Source organism: Falco rusticolus, chromosome 11 (genome assembly GCF_015220075.1).
Source record: "Falco rusticolus isolate bFalRus1 chromosome 11, bFalRus1.pri, whole genome shotgun sequence".
In the NCBI taxonomy this organism is placed as follows: domain Eukaryota; kingdom Metazoa; phylum Chordata; class Aves; order Falconiformes; family Falconidae; genus Falco; species Falco rusticolus.
Genome location: NC_051197.1, coordinates 14,329,276 through 14,353,084, shown reverse-complemented (window position 1 = coordinate 14,353,084; position 23,809 = coordinate 14,329,276). Strand labels below are relative to the sequence as shown.

Genomic DNA, 23,809 nt, shown 5'->3' with positions numbered 1-23,809 from the left:
ATATAATGAAGACATACTGTAAACAAGGGAAGATTTTTTTTGTCCTGTTGTCTTGCAGTGCACTTTGATGTATAGATTTAGTAGAGAAAATGTGTACAGAATAGCTAGGTGGAGGTAGCCGTGCTTTTTACCATATAGCAAAGTACGTTTGTGCAGGTTTTGTCCATGGCTGCCTGGCATCCCAGTCCCAATGCCACACCCCTACCCACAAACTGCTGCTGGACCAGCTCTGGTTGCTGACACAGTCCGCACATACACCAAAGCCCCCCTCCAGGCTCAGATAATGATTATTAATGAATGTGCTCATCTGCATGTTTGCAGATCTTAAGATAGTATCTTGGAAAAGTTTTTTGTTTGTCTCAATGAATTAGTGATAATATCTGTTCTCTCCATTTAGAAGCTGAAGATTAAGAGGAACATCATGCTGCAGGTATTATTAGACAAAAACAATGGATATTAAGCCATTATTTGTACATTAGCAAGTTTTCCCCAGGTAGGTTTTATCATTTCAAGACATTTTGTTTTGTGTTGTTCTTCTTTTTTTTTGTCTAATCACCTCTAAAATTATGAACACTCCAAGAATAAAACATCCTGCATAGCAAAGCAGCTTGAAATATTCATAACTAAGAATGCAACTGGTAATGCTCATAAACAAAGTTGTTTGGAGACCCCTTTATTAATTTTTAATTTATTTTCAGTCAATTCCTTATTACTTCCAAATTCCTGTAGGGGATTCTGTTAATTAGTCATGTGTAAAATATTCATTAAAAACAGCTTCCTATTTTCTTCTTTTATTGCAAATTTACATTTCTAATCTTATAACCAAAATAAATGCCATTGGGTAGAGAGACCACATTAATTTTGAGCAACCCCTTGAAATAAAAACCCAGAGAACAAAAGCTATAGTAATAAAATCACAGTTACATTGCAATTCCAACTCACTAGAAACAGGTATGCATATTTAAAAAATGTTGTCTACTTGAGATATAAACAACAGACATTTTAGATTACTTTAGGAATTATTTTTAGGGGAGAGAAAAAAGCAACAAACAAGCAAGCGAGCAGAAAATCAGCCTTCCGTTGGCACTTTCCACGGGCATTTACCCTTCTGAATTTGATAGGTCTAGGTATAGAAAAAAGATGTTACTTTTGAAATTTGAACGCAAAATGGAAGCAAAAATGTTTCCAAGCAAACTAAAGTTAAGTTTTTCTTCAATCTCAGTTTTTATCTAATGATTAAATAAAAGAAATGTGCTCGTGTGATTTAGTTGGACGGCTGGGTCTCAGGGGTCTGAATTCAATCTTACTTCTGATATATAGTCACTTCCTGGCAACTCACTTAATCCTTCTGGACCCCAGTTCTCTCTGTGTAAACCCTGACTCATATTTCTGGCCTTATGAATTCTTTGGTCTTATACCCAACTTTAAATATGTGATGAGGCCAGTGGAAAAGATTCCTTACTATTAGTAGTAGATGTTAAACGTGCACAAATGTTTCTGGGGTCAGATTCTTTTGATTGTCTATTCTAATGGGTAAGAAAAGAGATGTTTCTGCCATTCAGCCATATCAAGAAGTGTGAAATGTCACCATGTTTTGGATCACGGTCTTGTGCTATTTTGTTCATATTATGTTATTCCATTTTTATGGCTACAATATATTATGTAATAGGTCCCTTCTATGGAGGTAAGGCTAAAGCAGTGTTTCTTCTTTTTCTCATCTGCTTTGGTATTTATCAGCATAAGCATAAAGGAAAAGTTCTGACAAACCTGTAAGCATCAATAAAAGTTCTGTGTGCAGACCAGAAGCCAAGTCCATAGCCCGACAAAATTCTCCATAAAATCAGGGGCTATTCTTTTCTCGCAACGGGGCACATCTCACACTGATGTCAGGCATATGGTTAATTTGTTAAAATAAAGCCAGCTTAGTTTCCTTCCCTTTTGTTGTCAGGATGGCAGACACTCCAAAAGAAAATGTTCTTTGTTTTCCTGGAGAAAAGACAATAAAAAAGCAGGGAGAAATACTCTGGAAATGGTACCTACTGTTGAGTTGCATCCTCTAAGAATATAAGTCATGGCAAAATATTGGCCAAAGCCACAGACTTTATTCTTTAATCTCTTTTTACCGTAAATACAAAGAGGTTGATGTGGTTTTCCGCCAGGCAGAGGAGCGCGGAAAAAGTAAAACCACATCCTATTAGAGGAACAGGAATACAAGATTTTGTATATACAAAGGAAAAATCAAGACAACATTGCACAACAAAAATTAGTATTCCAGTTCCAGCAGATGTGGATTGGAACCAGAATCACTGATATTAAGGCAAATCAGCCTAACTTCGCTACTAGGAGAATTTCAAGATTTGAAGGGGTTTTCCCATCAAACTGATCAAGTTGTAAGAAAGCAGGGCTGGTTCAGAGTATTCATATGGTGATCAGTCTCCTATAAGCTGTTACCTGCCGTGCTGGAGGTACCCTCCACACCAGAAAGGTGACCAGCATAGCAAACAGTAAGATGAACAGTCCAGGAGGCTGTTCTCTACCTGGGGGAGAAGCATCTGAAACCCACCACAGCAAGAACAGCCAGGGTGCTGCAAGAAGCACTGTTGAACCTTCCCCTTACACAAGTGTGAAAATAATAGTTTCACTCTCCAAGTAGCAATTCACTTTGTTCTTTCCTAAATCCCAGACTGGGCATTATAGTGGAGGATAAAGGATGGGGCTATGTGGAATGGTGTTATTGGCAGGCAAAGTAGAACTTCTGTAAGGCTGTTGTGGAGAAGAAAGGCTCAATTCCATCTCAACTAGGGAAATCTGCATTTCATGTTAAATTTCCATTTCATGAACTGCTTCTCCCTTTGTGATGTCATTCACCCACTTGAACCTAAAATGCATAGTTTGTGGTATTCTAAATATAATTGAGGCAATTTAGAATTGCTTTGGAGCTTCTTGCTGGATCAGGAATGTTGTTGACCTGAATTCTCCCACTCAGTATCACAAGCAGTCAGTCATGCTCCTGAAAGTGGTGAGAAACTGCAGGCGTTCCTGCTTGGTAGCATTTTGTACACTGCTCATGCAGGTACATATTACTATGCAATAAGCATCGCTTATGTCCCCATGTATTCATCCCGGGAGAAAAATGGCTTTTCAATGGCCTTTTTATATGTATTCTTCCCCTACTTTATCCACTGCTTTCCCCCCATCACTATCTCTGCAATCACTTTCTAAATAACACTTAAAAAATGGATTTATAAATTGTGACTCACCACCTCTTCCATTCCTTGACATAAGAGCTCATAACTGCTGCTCTGTCAAGACCCAGAATCCTCATCAGACGCATTTAACGTATATAATATCAGCTCTAAGGAAATAATTATTTATTGCTGCTCCCAATTCCAACAACAGATTTGATCAAGACCAAATTAATCATTGCCTTAAAAATCATTGGAGATTATGTCGTACAGTGCTGGCTGAGCTGAACCATCACTCAGCCCAATAATACTCTATCTGAAAACTAATCACCATCCACCATATCATCATCTTGAGCCAGCAATTCATCTCCATTATCTCAGTGGCTCTTCTGATTGCAACTAGATCAAAACATCTTGCTGAAGTCCAGATTAATTTTGCTTCATCCTTTTTTCCCCAATTTAGTATGTGGAAAAAGTCAATCAGTTATGTTAGCCTGAGTTCAGCAAACCCAGGCCAACTCTGCTGAGACGCTTTCCACTCCATCAGTTCTCATAAATTAATTCCTCTGTGATCCTTCCAAGTTCTTCACCTGGAACAAAAGGCAGGTTAAAAGTTTACATGTCCTGGTCGCTCATCCGTTCCTCTCTGTTTAAACTCAAGCACTACGTTGTGTACAACTTCTGCATAGTACAGACTGGTCTACAAAACCTGTCAGATGCCCCCTGCTAACATCTCTGCTAGTTCCTTGTTCCCAAGGAGCAAAGCCCTTCAGATCTTCTTCGGTTAACTCTTCTTAAGGATATGTTTACATTCCCTTTACTGAAGATCAGTTTTACATTTTCCCTTTGGTTTTGTGGGTTTTGTTCCCAATACATCTCTGCTTCTGATTCTTTCCTGTTAAAAGTATGAAGAGAACTATTTGCACAGGAATTTTGCTATGCCTAAGTCCTTGGTGGTTGTTTCCCCTTCTCTGTTATTCAGAAATCTTACTTAGTCTTTTGTTTTTCTTTCCCCTGGAAATCCTTGAAAATTCTGTTCTTTATTACTGCAACACGCAAGAGTTCATTGTATTTTGAAGCATCTCATTTTCCTCCTTCAGTTCTTGACTGCTAGCATGTATTTCAGGTGTGTTAGGGGCATTTTTAATTGCACTCTCTCACTTAGGAAGTCTTACGCAAACCTGTTCTGTACTTAATACACTTCTGTTCTGAAGGAAAAGGGTTTTAATGTTTCAGCTGAAATTCTTCAAATACAAAATCCACAATATTAAAATGTAAAATAATGAAAAGTGTGACTTCACATCAGAGCAAAAGTTTTAACTGGGGACTTCCATAGGTCTCAATGAAACAAGAAAGGAACCATGAAACACATAATTGCTATGGCAAACTTAAAAAGCACATCTCTGTTGAGGCATTGTGCATGTATTTATACAGGAACCGAGATGATTCCCAATTAGGCTTGTATTTTGATTCTTTTGCTCTGTTAATTCAGTCAACCGCTACAGGGGCAAGTTGGCAGGGTTAAGTGTAGGAACGGTTGCTTTAATCCTCTGGCTGGGGTTTGGTGAAGATTTTCCCTTTTTAATGTTTCCTGCATACTGCCCATTCCTTTTGCCTACCTCTTTATTTATTATTGATTTCATGCTAGTGTACTAGGAGGATAATTGTGCTAGGAATTGTATACAAAATACATGTTAATTTTTTTCAAGGATATTGTGCATATGCTGTAGGCTATAATTGTTTTGGAAGATTGCACTGCATTAGACAGAGCACTTAGATTCAAAATGAGACGATATTGTACCCTCTAGGACTCCCCAGATGTAGATTTAGATCCTGCCTTGACAAAGACTCCCTCCATAACCTTGGCATGTCCCCTCACCTCTCTGTCCTTCAGGTTCCCAGCTACCCAGCCAAGACAGGAACACTCCCTGTCTTTTATCTTTTTAGGCTAGATCGTGGTATGTTCATGTGCTTTGCTTGCTTTTTCCCTGGAACAGCCACCTTGATTTTAGTGGGATAACTTCAGCGCATGAAAACTCTCAAATGCATTTTTTTTCCTAGCACTAGAGCTCACCAGCTGTTTAAGAGGTATATAGAGCTTTAACCAATGTTATATGAATTATGTGGTCCTCAAGAAACCACCAAACATTTTTCTAAATAGTGTGTCCAATTACAAAGCTGGAATTGAATGACATTATGCTCTGAAAAGAAAACTATTTGATAATATTTTATACTTTTTACTAAGGGCATACAATTTGAACTTTTCCCCTGTAAACTTAATTCCCTTCATCCAGCCCATAAGATCAGTGCCCAGTTGTTTTTGTTCAAAACTGTACTTCCCAGTTCTGAGAAGTCATGTTATTTTTATCTGAAGCGCTCAGTATGCCATACTGTAAAAACTTTCCCAAAAGAATCAATCTTCAGCCTTAAAGGTTATTTCACTTTAGTGTGCAATATACCACAGTTTCTGCTGTGTTTGATCCATTGGAGCTGTGGAGTTGGTAAGATTATATATGGTTTATACTGCATGGATTGTAAATGTTTCACACATTTGCTTTTAAAAACTGCCTTCATATTCCCTATATTGATTTCTGTGGGTACCAACAGACAGCACCCAGTGAATGGCTTTGCCAAACTCTCCTGATGAAAAGATGATATGGGAATCCTCAGCAGGGACAAAGACAACCCTGGATTAAAAAAAAAAAGCATCTAGTTGACCAGTTTTCTTAAGCCTCATTGTGAGCTTTTTTTTTTTTTCTTTTTTATGATGGCACGCACAGTATAACTGCCTAAGGGCACGCTTATTATAGACTGTATTTTAAAGCTGATTAAAAATAAATTCTCCATGCCTGTCTGAAACTTATTCCACAGAGAATCTTGTTTCATATCGGACGAGTAAAAGGATCTGTTGCTTAGTTAACTAGGTTCACCTTTTACCTCAGCACACATTTAAAAACTCCTATCAAATTTCCATTCCACTTCATTTATTATCCAGTCTTTCTGCTTTCATCAGAGAAAGCATTATAATGACTGTGACTTTGAAAAGTTTTATAACTAATGTGAGCGTGTGCGTATATATATTGTAATATTATTATATTGTGTTTATACTCCGTATAAAAATTAGGCTATGAAGTCTGACAGAAAGATCTTGGTACCATAATATACAGGCTTGTCTTCACAATCACTCTGCAGCACACGGGGCTTGGCAACCTGTCAGATGGCAGGATGAAGAGGTAAAGCGCAGAATCTGCAGATTCTGGCCATGCACGTGGGAATAGGTTCTGGCCTTTCCAAGAACTTGTGGAGAAAATGAAACTTGGCAGGATCCATGTGGAAATTAATTTCATCTGTTTTCATTTTACACTGTCTGTCATCTAGTTTTTGATCACTAAATGAAAAAGAAAAATGAAATTCTGCCATATGCATTCTATAAATTTCAATTTAGCTATCAGGTTTCACACCTGCCACAATTTTGCTTTTTGCTGCATTTCAGACAACAGACATAATCGTTTGTTTGTGTTACTGATGTTGGTTTGGGAAAGTTTATTTATGGTAGTATTTGCAGTAAATCTGCTCATTTCCAACCATGGCTGTATAAACCTACCCCTTGAAATACAGATAGTTATGTCAGCTTGTACAGGAAACATATTGTATAATGTTAATTAAATGGCAATATTTATGCTCTCTGCTCCTCTGCTGAAATGCTCCGAGCCCTGAAAGTGTGGCTGCTCTGACATTTTGCACAACGTTACACTAGGCAAGTCTCAGGCCCGGATTCCCCTAAACGAGGAGTCATGGTTCACATTTCATATCTCTGCTTGGTGTGCCCCTGCCCAGCGTGCACTGTGGCTGTGGATGGGTGTGCAGCCACGTTTGCTGCCCACAGCCTCCCCGGGGGACTCATTTTCCCTAACCAGGAAGGGTTCGCTTGAGTGAGGCCAGTGATGGGCTTTTGGGTACGTAGCTCTTCAGAAGCGTCATGTTGCAGGTTCTTTGGCCACAAAATGCTGGCTAGGGCCAGCACCTCACCACCCACCCCTGGGTGCCACAGCCCCACCGCAGCTTAGGGCTTGGGTCCCCAGGACGTTGCCCACACCTACCCACACCCGCAGAGCCTAATGCACCTGCACAGGGACAAGTCATTCACTTTCTGCTTAACCTCTCCAAACCTAACTGTTCGTACCCTCAGGAGGAGGACTCTGTGCAGGGTAAATTTATGCTGTTATTACCCAGCAGGATTAATGGCAGCAAGTTATCTCTCCATGAGCTGTCAAATATATTTATGCTGGCACTTCCTCTCCAATCGTGGTTGGTTTTTTTTTTTCTAGGAAAACATAAAAAATAAACTTGAAAAATTCATAAATAAATTAATGTCCTTGACAAGTATCAGGAGAAAGCTGACCTAGAGGTAGGTCAAATTTTTTGGAGAAAACTGATTGGATGGCAATGAATTTTTCCTTGGTTCCATTTCAATTTCTCCGAATTGTTTAAGTCAAGAAGAGATGGATGGAAATTCAAATAAAAACTGAAACAGAACTTAAAATGCTTTGCTCTGATTCAATATCTTGATATTTCAGTATTTTAAATTCAAAGGATTTTCTCCATTTGAAGATTTTTTTTCTTTACTATTTTAATTTTTAATACTCTATGCTATGTTTTCAGGCAGTTCATTCTTTCTCCTTTTGACTCAGGGTTTTTGGAATTGTTTCAAGCTTTTTGGAATTGCTAGAAAATCAGAAAAGCTTCATGTGGTTATACACAGAGTAGAAATATAAGCCTATTGATTTACCTTTTTTATTTCCTCTTTTCATATTATCTTCTTTAAAGAATAAATCTCTGAGCTTAAATGTGAGACCAGGTTTGCAACACAAAATGCAAGCAATTTCTATTAAATATTATTCCAGTAATAAAACACAAGCCATATAGCAGTCATATTAATGAAACAGTATGATACCATACATCGTGCTGTATACCCAAGTTCATGAAGTCGGTTTTTTTTTCTTTTTTTCAGTTGGGGTTGGAGGGAAGATTAACAAATGCATTCCAGTTTAGCTTTAATTTATACCATAATTTTTAATGACACTTCATTGCAGGATTTCATACTTGCCCTTGGATAAGTAAGGATTTTACAGGCTTCCCATTAATTACAGTAATTCTGAAAATTTCCGATTCATGCTCTGATAAATGTTGATCCAAAATTTGAGAAAAATATAATTCTCTTAGAGGAAATAGGGAAAGAATTCATAGGCTGAAAGTGAACGTCTGCAGACTGACTTACTGGATATATGATTTTTGAAACTAACCCAGGTGAGTTATAATGAGAAAGCAGCTGTGGGCGATGTTGTCCCGTTGCATACCCATAAGCATTGTGCAGATGGGCCAAAGTTCTCCTTGCACACATGCACCCATACACTCTGTCATACTCAGACAAAGGTGAGTGCATCACTCAGCATGTGGTTCATAAATTTCCTGGCCATTTAGAGCAGAAAACTGGAAAAATATCATCATATTAGTCCTAAAACTTATTTGGCAATTGAATTAAAGTAAGAGCTAGTCTAAGGTAGTGGGGTTTTCTTTCTTTCTTTCTTCTTTATTTCCTGGTATTTCACAAGCTTATGTACAATACATTTTATTGTGATTTTTCTCATAGAACAATGGCAAACCTCTGTACTTCAATGATATTCAGTCGCTGCTAACCCCACCTCTTGCTGTGGTACACCTCTGCTGCCTCAACAGTTCAGCTGGTGATGGCAGTGCCAGGGCCCATTGCCAGGCACATTCCAGCTCACCTTATGACTCAGACTTTTCCTTGTGTGCCTTTTATAGGAAATCCACTTAAGTGTAAAAATATACAGACTATTATACCTGCATCTCTAAGGAACCTGAAGCACCATATACCTATTAACAAAATGGTTGAGAGTCAAGTATATCAGAGCATGTATCTCCTGCTTTTTTAAAAACTGACAGATTTAATCAATTAAACTCCAATGCTCTATTCATAGCTCAGGGTTTTTATGGTACAAAGATTTGCATTCCAATTAGCACTCACAAAGAAAGTTTTCATGTTAACCTGATCAGTAGTATTTCCCCCTCCTCGGTGTCTATCTTATTCCATTGAGACTGCAGCGATGTGTCAGGAAGAGCATCTCTGTTACCTTCTGATTGAACAAAACTCTCCTAGGCTTCCTTTGAAATCTTGAGGGCTTGTCACTTGAGGTGTTATTTTTTTAAGCATGAACAAATCTTGTCAGCCTAAGCTGAGAAATCAGCTGTATTTTATCAGCACTTTGGGATCAAACTTCACATTCAGTATTCAGCACTGGGTGCTGTATGTGAGACAAAACTAGAGGTTACAGTCTGTTTTAGGAAGACCATCTCTGGTGGCGGGGGGAGGGGATCAGTTTCTTACTCTTTATGCAATACGTTTACAAAAAAAATTACTCAGATACTTCCATTTGTGTGATATATAAAGCCCTTAATGTCTTGTAACACTTGCTTATTTATGTAGGCACATTATGTTGAATTAACTACTGTTTCTTTGACTTAAAGTGCCTTGAATCCACACACAACTTTTTAAAGAGAATTAATTGGCATCATAGGTCTTTTGTAATTAATCCTCCTTAAGGCTGAGGTAATGCTGCTTTGCAGCAGGTCTATCACTTACCCAATTACACACTGATTGCTGTGCTCCCTAGTCGTCCATCTGGACATCTGTAGAGCTCAGGGACTCAAAGAGCTGCATGCTCAGGTCCATCTGGAGAAGTGTCACAAAAGCAAACATCTACAAATGTTGGAGTAAATAAAACCGAGATGGTAATTCCTGTTCCTGCTCCCAGTGCCAAGTCAAAGGAAAAATGCTCTGTGATAGTGACTGAAGAAAGGACAGCACCGTGCCTCTGTCAGTGCTCCCTGCACCTGCCTGTTCCCTTGGGAAAGGGGGAGTGCTTTGACAAGCCATTCAACCAACACACGCATACACCGTGTTTACCAGCACACTGGAAAGTTTCTCTTAAACTGCTGTAACCCAACAGGCACCCAAGAAAAGGTGACGGGCTCCCAGGATACCATAAAGGTAAAAAAACGCACCCTTGCTACATACATCCTGGGGTCTGACCAGGAGGAGACTTTTAGCACTGACCACAAGTTACATGACGGTCACATCCGAGTCTGTGCTGTGGAGCTTGTGGAAGCCAGGAATGGAAGCTGGCTCCCAAGGCTGAGCTGTATGTTAGTGCTATAGTGCAGAGAAAGCATCAGAGCTGAAATGCTGCGCAGCACCCACAAATGAGAATGTATAGATGTGTGCATATATGGGCTAATGTTTGAACTAGGAACACTTCTTAAGAAATTTTAATAATTTAAATATTTTTTAAAACATTCTTAGTACTGTGGGTGCAAAGTGAGACGTGTGGATGAGGGTGTCATAGAGGACAGCTCATGGCAAAGCAGATGGTTTATTTTAGCACACTCATTTCAAGACAGGTTTTATCCTTAGAACTGTCCTGCTAACCAGGTCTTCTCCCATTTCTGAGGCAGTCATTTCTCGCCCAGTGGCAGCACCGTATATTACAGACCTAGCTGAATTTGCTTAATGCCTGTGGGAAACATCCAAACTGCCCAGTACATTCCCTGCTTGTTGCTGCTGCCTTTACAGTTTTTCCTTCTTCGGTATTGTAGGCAACAAGGGTATCCCACTGCTTTAAATTTGGGGGAGAAAAAGGGATTTAATATGATATTCTGTCACTTCAAATGAGCACCAAAGTGTTTAGTAGGATCATCACCTTCTCCAGCATAAATTTCTTCAGCACTGCCTTTCCTCCCAGGATCACATCCTACCAGGCATTCACAGCTCGCCAAGTAAAGCAGCAATGTTGCACTTTGTGAAAGCATTTGCAGAGAAATGCCTCCAAGTGAAAAAAAAAAAATTCCAAACCACATACTGCTTTTTACTTCATCCTCCAGATTTCCTTCTCCTGAAACCATAATGCTACTCCTCCAAAGCTACAAAGCCAAATCCGTCTGACTGTGTGAGTGCCAATACAAGACATTATCCTGTTTATATTAAAGACTGCTGTAAGTGAGCAGTGTGTCTTCCAGGCTGCTCTCATGGCAGTTTAGAAATGGAGCTGGCAAAACACAGCTGAGTTATGGGAGAAGCATCGTGGCAGTTTAACACAGCAAGTCTCAGGCCTCCTGCCAGTTCTAGGAGGCATCTCATAAAGCACGGTGAGAAAAATCACAGAGCTGACATGCAAAAGTTTGCACTGGATTCCTTGCCAAAATTGCCAGCTATGAAGTCAAACAAACAGAACCTGTAAATGAAATGGTTAACATGGGAATTCCTGTAAATCAGCTTTAGGAAGTAGTGTGGAAGCCCTTGCTTCCGTTTATCGTAGTCTAGCACTGACTTCTTTTCCTTGTTTTAAAATCCCCATGTAGACAAGCCTAATATGCTAATAAAACATCATGATAGCTTAAAGTTTAGAAGACTTTATTTTTGTCCAGAGTAGCATAAATCAGCTTCTTTTAGTCTTTTATGTCTTACATCAGAGAGCATGAAATATTAAACATTTTGTATTTCACCTAGCATCTTGAGCACACACGTAAATATACATTTTAGATAAATGCTTAAAACACCTTTTTCTTATAATGTAGACCAGTGTGAGAACTCTGAGAAAAGAATAAATTACAAGCATGAATAACAAGCACACATCAGTTCAAAAACCGTGCAATAGCCAAGCATGAAGGGGATAGTTAAGGGATTATATGTGGAAGCAGTAACTCTAAAATTTGTATTATTCTAGGTTTAAATCCCACCATTATCATTACTTTTAATGGTGTTTTTATGTGATGTTGAGTAATAGTTTGTCCATATCCTGGATTTTACCGAAGGAACTCCTTGTGCTGGCAATAACCTCTAATACAGTTATGGCCACTTAATTAAACAATTTGGAAGTTTACTTTAGGTGACATTTGAGACTGAAATTTCAGGTATGTTATTCTACCATGCTCTTTTTGGGTATTGTTCAGTAAAATGCTGTATTCAAGGAAATCCATGAAATTACAAATCAAAGACTGTGATAAGAATGGATTAGTTTTGTACCATTTTTAGCTCTCATTACAATTTTTGTTGCAAGACTAAGTCTACAGATTGAGTATAAAGTATATCAGGCTTTAAATTCAGTGATAAGTCATTGTTAGGACAGAGAATTTTGTGATAACAGAGGCAGAAGATTAATCCACTCTGATGACAGCCTTGCAAGTGTATGAGGAACAGAACACAGAGCAAGATTTATCCATCGCATTGACAAGGACAGTAAGGGGAATGGGAAATGGAACAAAATGAGTCCATTTGCATGACAACCTAAGACTATAATCATATGGTTCCACTCAAATCCTACAGTAATGGACCATAAAGAAAAAAGCATAAACAAGGCACATCATTTAAAACTATATTGTACTCATCAACCTTTCCAGTGTCTGTAGAAAACATAATCAGGGAAGAAAAAGTAATTTCAGTCTGCTAAATTACACCGTAAATGCAGAGGGGATACAACAGAATTGTTCAAACAAAGTTATTCATGTGGCTTTCATAAGTTTGAATAAATTCATTCTGCTCTGTATTCACAAAGATGAGACTATCAAACTAGATCCTCAGCTTGCATAAAACAGCATAGTTCCCTTGACTTCACTGAGCTCAAAATCTTCTCAAAATCTCCAAGGAAACCCTCTTCTTGATAGGGAGGCTTTGAAAATACTGAAATGAAAGATAATTTGAGATACCTAGGGGAGAATTTTAAAGAATGGAGATTGGCAAACAACATGAAATATAGAATAGCAAATGTACATGTGCATCTTCCACATCTCGGCAGCTCCCTGAAACACGCTGAAACTTCTCACACACATCCATTTGTGTTCCCAGATGTTTCTAGGATCATGGCTGTAGGGACAGGATCTGTGAGCTGAAGTCCAGCATATCACCATCTGAATTAAAGCAGCTGTGATGAGTGTTAGGGTTATAACATATACAGTATATCACACATATATTATAACTCTATAGTTGTTTTATTCTTTAAGTAAAAAAAATAATGCAAACCAAGGCATAGGCACCAAGTAAATATGATTTACATTTTTGAAAGCTCTGTCTAAAGGTCAAAATCAGGATTACATTAATTTAGTCATAAACCTTTGCACTTTCTCATCTAAACAATGGAATCTCATTTCAATTTCCTTTCCCTTTAAATACAGGCATTTCTGTGAAGGAAGTTGCATATGAATATCCACACGTCTCTTTTCCTGCAACCTTATGAAAAAAAGCTGTATCATATGGTATAATCAGCACTGACTATGCCATATACATATAGCAGCAGTGTATTTTGAAAATGTTTAAAATAGTTATTAGTAAGGGAAGACTTCAGTGTAGCAGTTCAAGAAGTACATGAATAGACTTACTCTATTCCATTTCTTTTAAAGGACAAGTCCTATAGCCATGCATAAACACAATTTCCACAAACTTTAGCTTGCAGGCAGGAATTAATTCAGGAATTGACTGCCATACCTGGGTGTTCACATACTGAACTATATATGACTGAGGCAAATACACATTTCTTGGTGCTTTTTGAACATTGTGGACTATATTCTATTCTGGTTTTGTCATTATACTGATGTGCAGAACAGACCTTAAAACTATTTAGGCTAATCACCCAAAACACCAAATGGTCCTCTGTGAGCGTGCATGTCAGAACTTTGACATTGTGTTCATGTGGAGCTGAAAGTGGAGCATAGATCTGAATTTATTGAACAGACTCTTGTCCTTATATACACACTTAATAAAGTATCAATGCTACTTAAAAATAGTAAGGAATAAGGGATGGGGGGAGTCAAACTAAACTGCTCACCAGCTACCTCCATTCAACCTCTTCTTGGTGTAAGGAAGTCAAATCAATTTAATCTCTCTGCTACAGCAGTGTTCCTTATGCGCTGTGTCACAGTATTGCAAATTCCCTGCCCCATTCACAGGCTTTGCTTCTCTGTTTTTCCTTTCTAGCATCCATGCGGATTTCAAAGATAACCTTGATCTAGGTTAGCTAGCACTGCTGTGCAATGCATAACAGAAGTGGTAACAGACTGGATGGGTTCTTAACCGCTATTATAAAATATCTCATTCTTTTATGATCTTGATTTATGACATATCTCATGACATTGTTTTAGAAACACACAGGGTAACGTTTAAAAAGAAGTTGTGCCTTATGTAAGCAGTGCAATCTCTGCTGTATGGGTGAGGGAGACTGTTACTTCTTGAAATGGCTAAGGTCAACAAGGTCCCACAAAGCCTGGTTACCTGCCTGGGGCTTTGTCTGGGTGCGCAGCTGAAAACAGAGATGTCCCGGCTGGCACTCTGTTAGCAGGAGCTGCGAATGGCTCAGCTGACCAATACCAGGTAGCACCTGTACGACCAAATCTTCCGGGAGTCTATAATCCCCTACCAGATGGGACCAAACCAGAATGCCAGGATGCATGGAACAGCCAATCCATTAGCCAAAACAGTTGGAAGTATAGGATTGGTCAGGAGCCAGTGCAGATGGCAATGGAGCGCTGGTCAGGACTGCAGGTTTTTGCTTGGCGTTGGGTGGGTGCTGATACAGATGGTGAATGGGATGTGTCAGAATGCAGTTCCCTCCTTACTTGTCTTGTGTCAGATTGACTCTGCGTGAGAAAGGGAAACATCTTCCCAGACGTACTCTCAGCTATTGGGACTCTGTTCCCTCTCTGGAGATATCCCCTCTACCCCTGAAATGGGAGATTTGCCTGGAGACATGCAAATCGAATTTTGCTTGGAGGGATTATTTGTATATGGGAGTAAAATGTGAATTTCCTGCATGCATTTGCACTAGTAAATCTTTAGCACCCAATTGTTTGCAGAAAGTGAACAAGGACTAGTCACGAATGCTGTCAAAATAGAACTTGCTTTTAACTTCAAATGAATATTCATGAATAATTTCCTCCGCTATTTGCTCACCACTCATATTTAATGATATGGGAAATGGGATGAATAACAAGGTGCTGAAATTTGCTGACAATACACAATTATTTAAGTTAATATAAACCAAGGAGCAAAGTAAGGAATATCAGGAGGAGCTAATAAAACCTGAGTGACTGAATAACAAGATACCAGATGAAGTTCAATGCAGACAAGTAGAAGATAATGAACACTGGAAGAAATCATTTGAACTACTTGTACGTATTGATGGGGCATGAATTAGTTCTAACCTCTCTGGGTTAGGATGGACATACTGTCCGGCAGCAGTGAAGAAGGAATAAAGGCTGCAGTCCATGGGAAGGGTGAGTGTGGATCAGAAAGATCTCTTCAGTCCTACTTCAGCCATAAGCAGGGTTAATCTAAGACAGAAATAGTGACCCAAATATCTCTGTGCAGGAGTCCAAGCTGGGGAAAAAGTCACCAGATTTATTTATCATTTATTTCTCATATCGGGGATGGAATTACACCAGTTTAAGCTAAAAGGCAGCTCTGAAAGGCCATAGTCAAAATAAACAACTCCAGAGGAAAGGGCAGACACAGGTGAAAAGTGGTTCAAAGGATGCAAGTTAGTTTACTTTCAGAGTCACAAGAGCATCAGCAACATAACAAAATAACATGCAATTCTCTGATGGGCATATTTTGAGTTTCTTTGAGACATGCCACAATCCAGCAGCTAGTGTTAGAGAACAAACAGAAAAGTTTAGCGATGAGTAACTAGGTTTAAATTAAGATGCTAAGCTTTTCATTGAGGCAACTGAGATAAATCGTAGTGGTGGTCCCTAGCAGAGGGACAAACCAGCATACTACAGGCTTTAATTTCAAACTGCTTCAACAGGACTTGCCAGAGCTCAGCCATCAGTTCCCTAACACCACAGGAACAGGAGCCTCTAGCATGAAGAAGTGAGTGAGAATATGGCTCCAAGTCACTGTCCCAGGCAGCAGCAAAGCCTGAACTTCTCTGTAGCTGCTACGAACTCTCTGCTGTGTAGTACTGGGGGCCAGGGGAAGCTCTTTCTGGAGTCAGTCCACATGGTCAACATGGTTTGCCGAGTGACTGAGATGCTAGAAAAGTGATCAGATAAGAGTGGGGATGCCCGTGGACCCGTTCCTCCTGTTTCTTCTGCTCTTCTCTCTGTCAAAGCACTGTCCATGCTGTTACTGAGTTGGAGGGACTTCGTTTTGTGGGCCACTGCCAACTTCCCAAATTTTACAACTTCCTAGTGGACGACATGTTCCTGAAACCTTGAATGAAGGAGGTGATATCACAGAGAAAGAATATTACAGGATAATTGGTTTCTTGGCCCATGCCTCTCAGAGAACCTTCTGCCTAGGAAGGGATAATGCAAAAAGTCAGCGATGATAAAATAGCTGTTTTAATGCAGGTGTTTTGTTTTGGCTTACAGTACTTTTGGCAGTTCATAGGATGAACTTTCCACTCTAAAACCTAAATGATCATCCAGTATTTTTCTGTTCTGAGTATTATTTTGTTCCCTGCCATGGTCCTCAAGCATTTTTCCTTCTGTAACAATTCTTAGATAGGAAATGCTCAAATTCCTGAGGAGTCACTGGGAGAAAGGAGAAAGGGATGTGGCTGGGGGAAGGTGGTGAAGAAGGAACAGGGCAGGGAGAAGAAGGCTTTGGCCATGGCAGGACACTGAGAAGGGGGGCAGAGCACAAAAGAAGCAGAACTGGCCCTTCTAGGGGCTGTTAACCAGGACATTTGTAGCAGGGAGCGAGAGGATGGAAATGAGCATCTTCTGTTCCAGCATTGTGTATATCTCATCTGACCACAGTCCTTTCCATCTCTGGGGCTACACCTAGCTGGTGACACCTCCTTGTCTGCTCCCTTTGGGCCTTTCATCTTTGCAAGATACAACCCCAAGGCAGCTGGAGGTTTCTGGGAAGGGTAGGACCAAATCCTAAGATCCTCACTTAGGATCTAGTCACTCCTCAACAGACAAGGAAGTTAATTAGATAAGGACCCAAAGCTATGTCATAATTTAACCATTTTTTGACCTGTTACTTGAGGAGAAAAAAATCCAGGATGGCTTTGTGGGGTGTTGGCCTGCTGGAATATTGACTGGATTGTTGCGAGGGTAAACACACGGATGGGTTAGGACAGTGGCTGCCACTACTTCAAGTCTAAGACTGTATGATAGATGAATGAGAAGTGTCAGAACTCTTTTCCCATGTGGGTAAAACAAAGAAGGGGTAATTTGTGGTCTTCTAGGAGATAGTCTGGTTATCCTGTGGTTACTATATCAGCACTGCACTGTAAGAGCCCTTTGCTTCTAATGCTCTGGTACAAAATGAATGTGGATTAGAAGTAACTGGTAATCTGGCATTTCATTGGTGTAATTATTCAGGGGGTTCACTCTATTCCTCCTGCAGAGATGTGACTATCATTACAACTACCATAGTATGAGCAGTCCCAGGAGAACATAAACAGACATGGAAACCGAATTACTTTATCCCTTTTAGCTGTGAGGATCTTTATACTCAGTCTATACATCTCTTCTGTATTATAGCAGATGCAGAAACAGAGCCCAATTTCAGGGCAGTTAATCTGTCTTTCAGAAACATTGCATTCACTTTAAATACCCTCATTTCATGACTTCATCCAAGGTAAAGCAAAGAGCAGAAAGAAACTGGCTCTGAACACTGAAATGTGCAATTTCTTTCAGATGGACATAGCTACGCAGATTTAGTAGGATGTGTGCATGCATATGTTTATGTGTGTTTGTGTGTTTATTGCTTCAGAATTGCCTGGAGTTACATCATCCCAAGAGGTACATTCAGCTGTGTATGTTCAGATGGAATATGATGTTTGCACATAAAATGATAAGGATTTGTGAGGCACTCAGACAGGACAGTGAGGTGAGGAAGTTATAAAGCAGATGCTAACACTACTTTTGGGCTAGAGTCCTCTGAGGTAAGCTGCTCCATCATAGACTAGTCTGTGTTCGAAAAATGTTTTCCCTGGATTTTTATTTTAAAACTAATTTTGACCAACCACGAAAATTCATTATTTTGTCCTGGCATTTAAGTACATTTTCAATTGTATCCAGATTTTATTGACTAGGAAAAAAACCCTAAAATTGCTGTAGTGACTAGGATAAAGGCAATATATTTCTGTAGTATAAAGACCATCTAAACTTTTGAAGTGATAGGATTTGGTTTGAAACCAATAAATTAATCTGATATTTTTAAAAAAGCAGCAAGCATCAGTGAAAAAGCTTCATCCAAGGATGTGTCAGAATGCAGTCCCCTCCTTACTTGTCCATCCTCAGTCTGTTCTACATCCCATTTTCCTTTTGTCAGCAAACTTGGTGATTCAAGCGAACAGTCATTTGTCAAAAAAAGCAAAAGCTGAAAGGAAAGGTCACGATCATGTTTTTATTATTGGCATTAAATATTTATCAGCCCAATTCAGTAACAGATACATATACGGGCTTATGTGATAGAGATGAATGTATGATTGTGTGCATGCATGTGCATGTGGCTGTTCTGCACACAGAGAGTGGATTATATTGGAGCATGCTAATGATGGGCTAGATATTGGTGTCTGAGGGTGCTGAATATACATGGAACTCAATAGCAAGGAGGCTGAAGATGTATGAACCCTACCTGGAGTGTTTAAGATCTCTCAGTCTGATACACACTTTCACCACCCACTCTCAGGATGATCCATGCTGGTCTGAAAGTGGGGTTTGCAGATACATTTGTTAAGATGCACATCAGGCAACATCTTTTGGCTCTTCCTAAGTATCTACTGGCATGCTTAATCTGTAATTTGAGAAAGAAATATATATCACGATATACTACACTTGGTTTTTCCCACTGTAATATAAAATCGCAAATGTGGTGAGACTCTTTGGTAGATACCCAGCTAGCAGTCCAAATTTGATTACACCAAAGACATAAATATCTTTAGTACAGTAGAACCTGCTTATGCTCATTTAAAAGAAACACTTCTAATACTAACTCTGTTCAGGTTTTGGTCCTTTGTTGGTACTATAGGCAGTTTCTGGAATGAAAACGGTTGCTCTATATTTATCTTTTGAAAGCTACCCAAGACTGAGCTCTAAGAAGTGTTGACTTCCTTCCCTCATCAGCTTTGGGTGTTAGTTTCATAGCATTGTCTACACAATCAGTATCCCAATTATCTTCAAACCCACTGTGAATAAATACATTTCTTCATGATGCAAAGTTTGGAAAATATCCAGTAATTTCTAAGAGCAGGCTGATGTCTTCCTATCAGTTCACCAGCATAAAAAGCAACTTGAGAATTCTAGTGTCACACATAAGATATTGTAATCACAGTGATCAGTTATCAAAAATGTGTGGTTTGAAGTCAAGCACGTTGACCTGTGTATATTCATTTACTTATGCCCTCCTAACTCAGTCTTGCAAAGATAAATGAGCCCATTTATAAAATGAACAACATGTTTAAATACAGGATTGGGGCTTTGCTTCCAATATGTAAGAACAGAAAGGCTGTCTTTTGGAGTGTTTCCACAAACCATTTATTTTTAATGCTTCTTTATTTTGAGGCAAGCAGGGATGGATTCTGTAGGACTGATATTCCACATTCTTGTACCCTTTTTACTGAGTTTAGACATACTCTCCAGTCTTCCAGGAATATGCATGTATGCACAAGTCCCTCCTCTCTGCCTAAAAGACAGGTACCCATCAATACTTCAGTTTTGTGACACCTCAATATTTTCTTCTCAGCCTATTTTGAAAATTTTGACAGCACAAATTTGAAAGTGTCTGCTTTCTCATGTGTTCACCTGCTGATCTCCACTTGTTTAACTCCTTATCCTTACATGCCAATAGATATCAGTAAATCCTCCTGGTTTAATCTCCAAAATGTCTCAGAAATTTCCCCTTTCCTCTTCATTCTCCCTATAAAATCTTTGTCAAGTCCATCCTTCTCCACATCCACGCCTACTGCGACCTTGCTGTCTTCAGCCTCTAAATGACACTCACATTAGCCAGTTTTTAAAGTAGTCTAATGCAAAAGTAATCCACTGCTCCCAGTATTGAGATCTCATTAAGATATTCCTAAATCCCTCTTCTTCACTGTCTCCCTATTGCCTTCTAAATCTGATCGAAGCTCCTTTTATCACCCAGAGTTCCTCTTGACCTAACCTTCCTTCTTCTGTCCTTGCTCTGTTCTTCCACATCTTTCTTCTTTTATGTGCGCTCTCCTCATCCATTTCTGGCCACAATGTAAACCATTCACCAACTACACCTATGCTTTTGGTGTTGTCCACTATACCTGCAGTTCATCAATACCATTCCAGATGGAAAGTACCAGGATGTGATCGGCATAGTCCCCTTGATAAGTTTGAACCATTGGCTACTAAAAAGAAAGTTATCATGTACTTTTCTAGCAAAAAGGAAAGGAGACATTTGTCTTCTTATAGTGAGATTATGGGTTTTTTTTCTGAGTCATTCACAATTCCACCTGTGTACTTAAGCCTTGAATCAGAAAAGGAATTAACATTTTACTACAAATTTACCATCGCTATGATTCATGAAATTGCTCTTCAACCAGTCTACCTGAACATGCCTTGCAGAAAGCTGATGCCTAAATGAAATACAAATTTACATCTCTGACTTTTCAAAAGTACATTTTCAGCTCTTAAGACCTGAATTTTAGGTTGTAGCTTCTTGCTCTCTCCACTTGCTTACTATTAAACATCTCTTAGCTTGATTTTGGGGACTAAAAAGACACAAGACAGTAAGATATATCTTCTGTATTATATGCTTTACTAACCCAGACCTTATTAGTGCACTGAAATTTAGCAGCAGGATCTGTGTTAGTTCAGACAAGGCAAGCTTACAATTCAGTGCATGTCAGCATGAAGGACAGGACATACAGATCAAAGCTTCCCTCAGTTCATCTTACTTTCTGTTCCTGCGTCTCCGAGCATTAGATTATGGGAAAACTTAACAAAACAAACTAACTCTTAGTCCCTTCCTCTCTTCCCCTTTAAGTGCTCCCCCCCTCACAAAACCAAACAGGAGAAAAACAGTCTTCCGACACCTGGACCCTTTGTTCATTATTCTGCAGTTCATCGAAAATTAACATCCGGTTACTGAAGCTTCCGCTCCCTCTGCCAAGGTGCTACAGAAGTACTTTGTGCCAGCCAGACATCTACGTGCTATTTCTACATGCCTCACACCTCTCTGGCCTGAGTAGAGTTTAACCCATTGAACTGCAGCCAGCAGTGACCATGAAGCTGGAAAGTGACAGTAAGCAAATAGTTCCTAAGAAGTTTAGAAAAAATGTTGCCACATCCACAGACAATTCCTAAAAGCAGGCTGGTGCTTTCTGATCAGTTCCTTACCAATGTCTGAACCTCAAAACTTTCTAGTCAGACTTAAGCTGCTTTATCACGATGGTATTCTACAGCCTCATGTCCATTTTACTTAGTTTAGAGATTCTCCACTTTTCTAGTAGCACGGCTGCTTTTGCATGTCCCTCGGCTTCCATCTATAAAGACAGGCATACATCTGTGCTTCAGTTTTACAGTGCTTCAATATGTGAGTCGTCATTTCCAAGAAGCTGGGAAATGATGGTATGCGCAACATCCGTAACAAGATTAGAGAAACTATTGCCATGTCCATGCATAATATAAGTACATGCTGAACTCTCATCAATTAGGATGCTATAACAAGGATAGAACCATTCTCATGTGTAACACAAAGACATGCCAAATGCTTTACCAAATTGGCTATACTGATTATGTCCTATTACACAACACCCACTATTTTAGTCCCACAGCCTCATAGAAACTTCAGCTCCTTTGGCTTTTGAGATTCCTGGCCATACAATTGCCTTCCTGCCTTTTGCCTCCCTGCCTATACATCTTTGTTTTCCTCTCAAAGTGGAGTTCAGTGGATTTCCTGTACCTCCTCACAGGCCTTTATCTTTAAAGCAACACTGCTTGGCTGCAGTAAGGCTATATCTCAAAATCGAAGAAAGCAGTAGAAAGGACTGCAGTCATCCAAGACTGTCTCCCAAACAACAGGTCTTGGAGCTCACATATACTCAGCTCACCAGGAAAAGGTGGAAGGAAGCATGTAGACCGTTACCTCCGAGCTTTTAAACCCTGAGCTAGTTACTAATCCACTCCGCCTCTTCCTCACCCTCCCTGATCTGCTCCACCATTCTGCTGCTCCTTTACTCCTTCTGCCAGAAGGCTGCAGTCCCAAGCAGCTCCTTTAACCCGTGCTTCTCTAACCCAATCACCCCTGCGTCACCTCTGATATACTCTGCAAGACCCAGGCTCCTGCTTCTCTTTTACTTTCTCATTTATTCCCTACTCGCCAGAAGACGAGTTCCTCAGCCTCTCCTGACTCCTCCTGTCCTGCCTGTGAGTCTCAGGAGCTTTTGGAAACGTGGAGTTTGGACTGAGGGCAGTGTCAGGTCTGCGCCTGCACCAGGACGTTGCTTTCCTGGTAGGCATGTGTGCGCGTTTTGCACATGATCCTACATTTTAAGGCAGGGAGGTTTTTTCTGTGACACAGGGACTCTGCACCAGGCACTGCACAGCAAGAGCATCACCAATGAAACTGCTTCCATTCCTAGGTAGGTGAAAGCTACGCACTCAGGGAGCGAGTAACAGGTGGGAAGGGAGTGGGGGTCTGGTAAGGAGAAATGAGTGTGTTGGAGGTGGTGGAAAGCTGTGGGTACACGGGTCTGAAAGTCCCCGTATCTTTGATCAGAGCTGCTACTGGATTCGGTAATTGCATGGTTAACATCATCCCAAAACCAAATCCCACAAATGCCAGTCTTTATCTCACTGTGGGTGTTGTTCTGTAAAAACCAGAAACATCACGGGTTACCATGGGTTTGGTTTGGTTTGGGTTTTTTCTCTCTCTCCATCTGCTTGGGAGGTTTTTAGATTTCGCATGCTGTGGACAGTAAAACAGTAACAGAATCACACAGGTTTCTGTTTTAAACTCTGGAAGATGGTCTCCTCTCTCAAAAACAGAGGGAAAAGATGAAACTTGGTGATATCCAAACTGATTTGCATTATATATAATTGTTAGAAAATTATGTGGAATTTTCAAGCTTTTGAATTTTTTGTGAAATTTTAATTTGTCCAAGAAAACAATGCTTCAGTGAGATTTCCTGAAGCAATGAAATTTGTACTTATGACACTAGGATAGTGAATATCCAAAACAATATTTGGGTAGGGAAAAGCAGAACTGCAGGAGAAGACAACAGCTAAAAGGCTCTTTGCTTTCTGCAACCCTCACTATGTCCTGCTAACAATTAATAAAGTACAAAGTAAAAAACATACTTTCCCTTCCGAGTTAACTGCCTTATTTCTAACCGGTTAGAGGGTGTGTATAATTATTCAGTGAGCTGTGAGTTTTCTCAAAGGGAGTGATTTCTTTTTTCTTTGTGTTGAAAAGCATATGCATTCATACAATGGGAAAGTAGTTACACCATTTAGGAATCATCCAGTAGATGGAAAAAAGAAGACAATGCTTCCATAATACCGAAATAGTATTTTAAGAGATTAAATAATTTTATTAAGTTTTTAAACCGTAATGTCATAAT

General features: G+C 39.6%; 1 protein-coding gene across 3 annotated transcripts in view; it reads left to right on the top strand.

Annotated features, from left to right (window-relative positions):
* The first annotated feature begins 22,212 nt into the window (after window positions 1-22,212).
* The window catches only part of ADGRL4 (adhesion G protein-coupled receptor L4), a 76,908-nt gene continuing 75,311 nt past the window's right edge, over window positions 22,213-23,809 (top strand). Inside the window, exons 1-2 of one of the 3 annotated variants that reach the window (XM_037404308.1) lie at window positions 22,213-22,306; window positions 22,768-22,828. In XM_037404308.1, coding sequence (XP_037260205.1) covers window positions 22,807-22,828 — 22 coding nt within the window. In that variant the 5' untranslated portion in view covers window positions 22,213-22,306; window positions 22,768-22,806. Of the gene's footprint in view, window positions 22,307-22,327; window positions 22,829-23,809 lie in introns of those variants that run through there. The other 2 variants (XM_037404309.1, XM_037404307.1) reach the window with 2 other exon arrangements.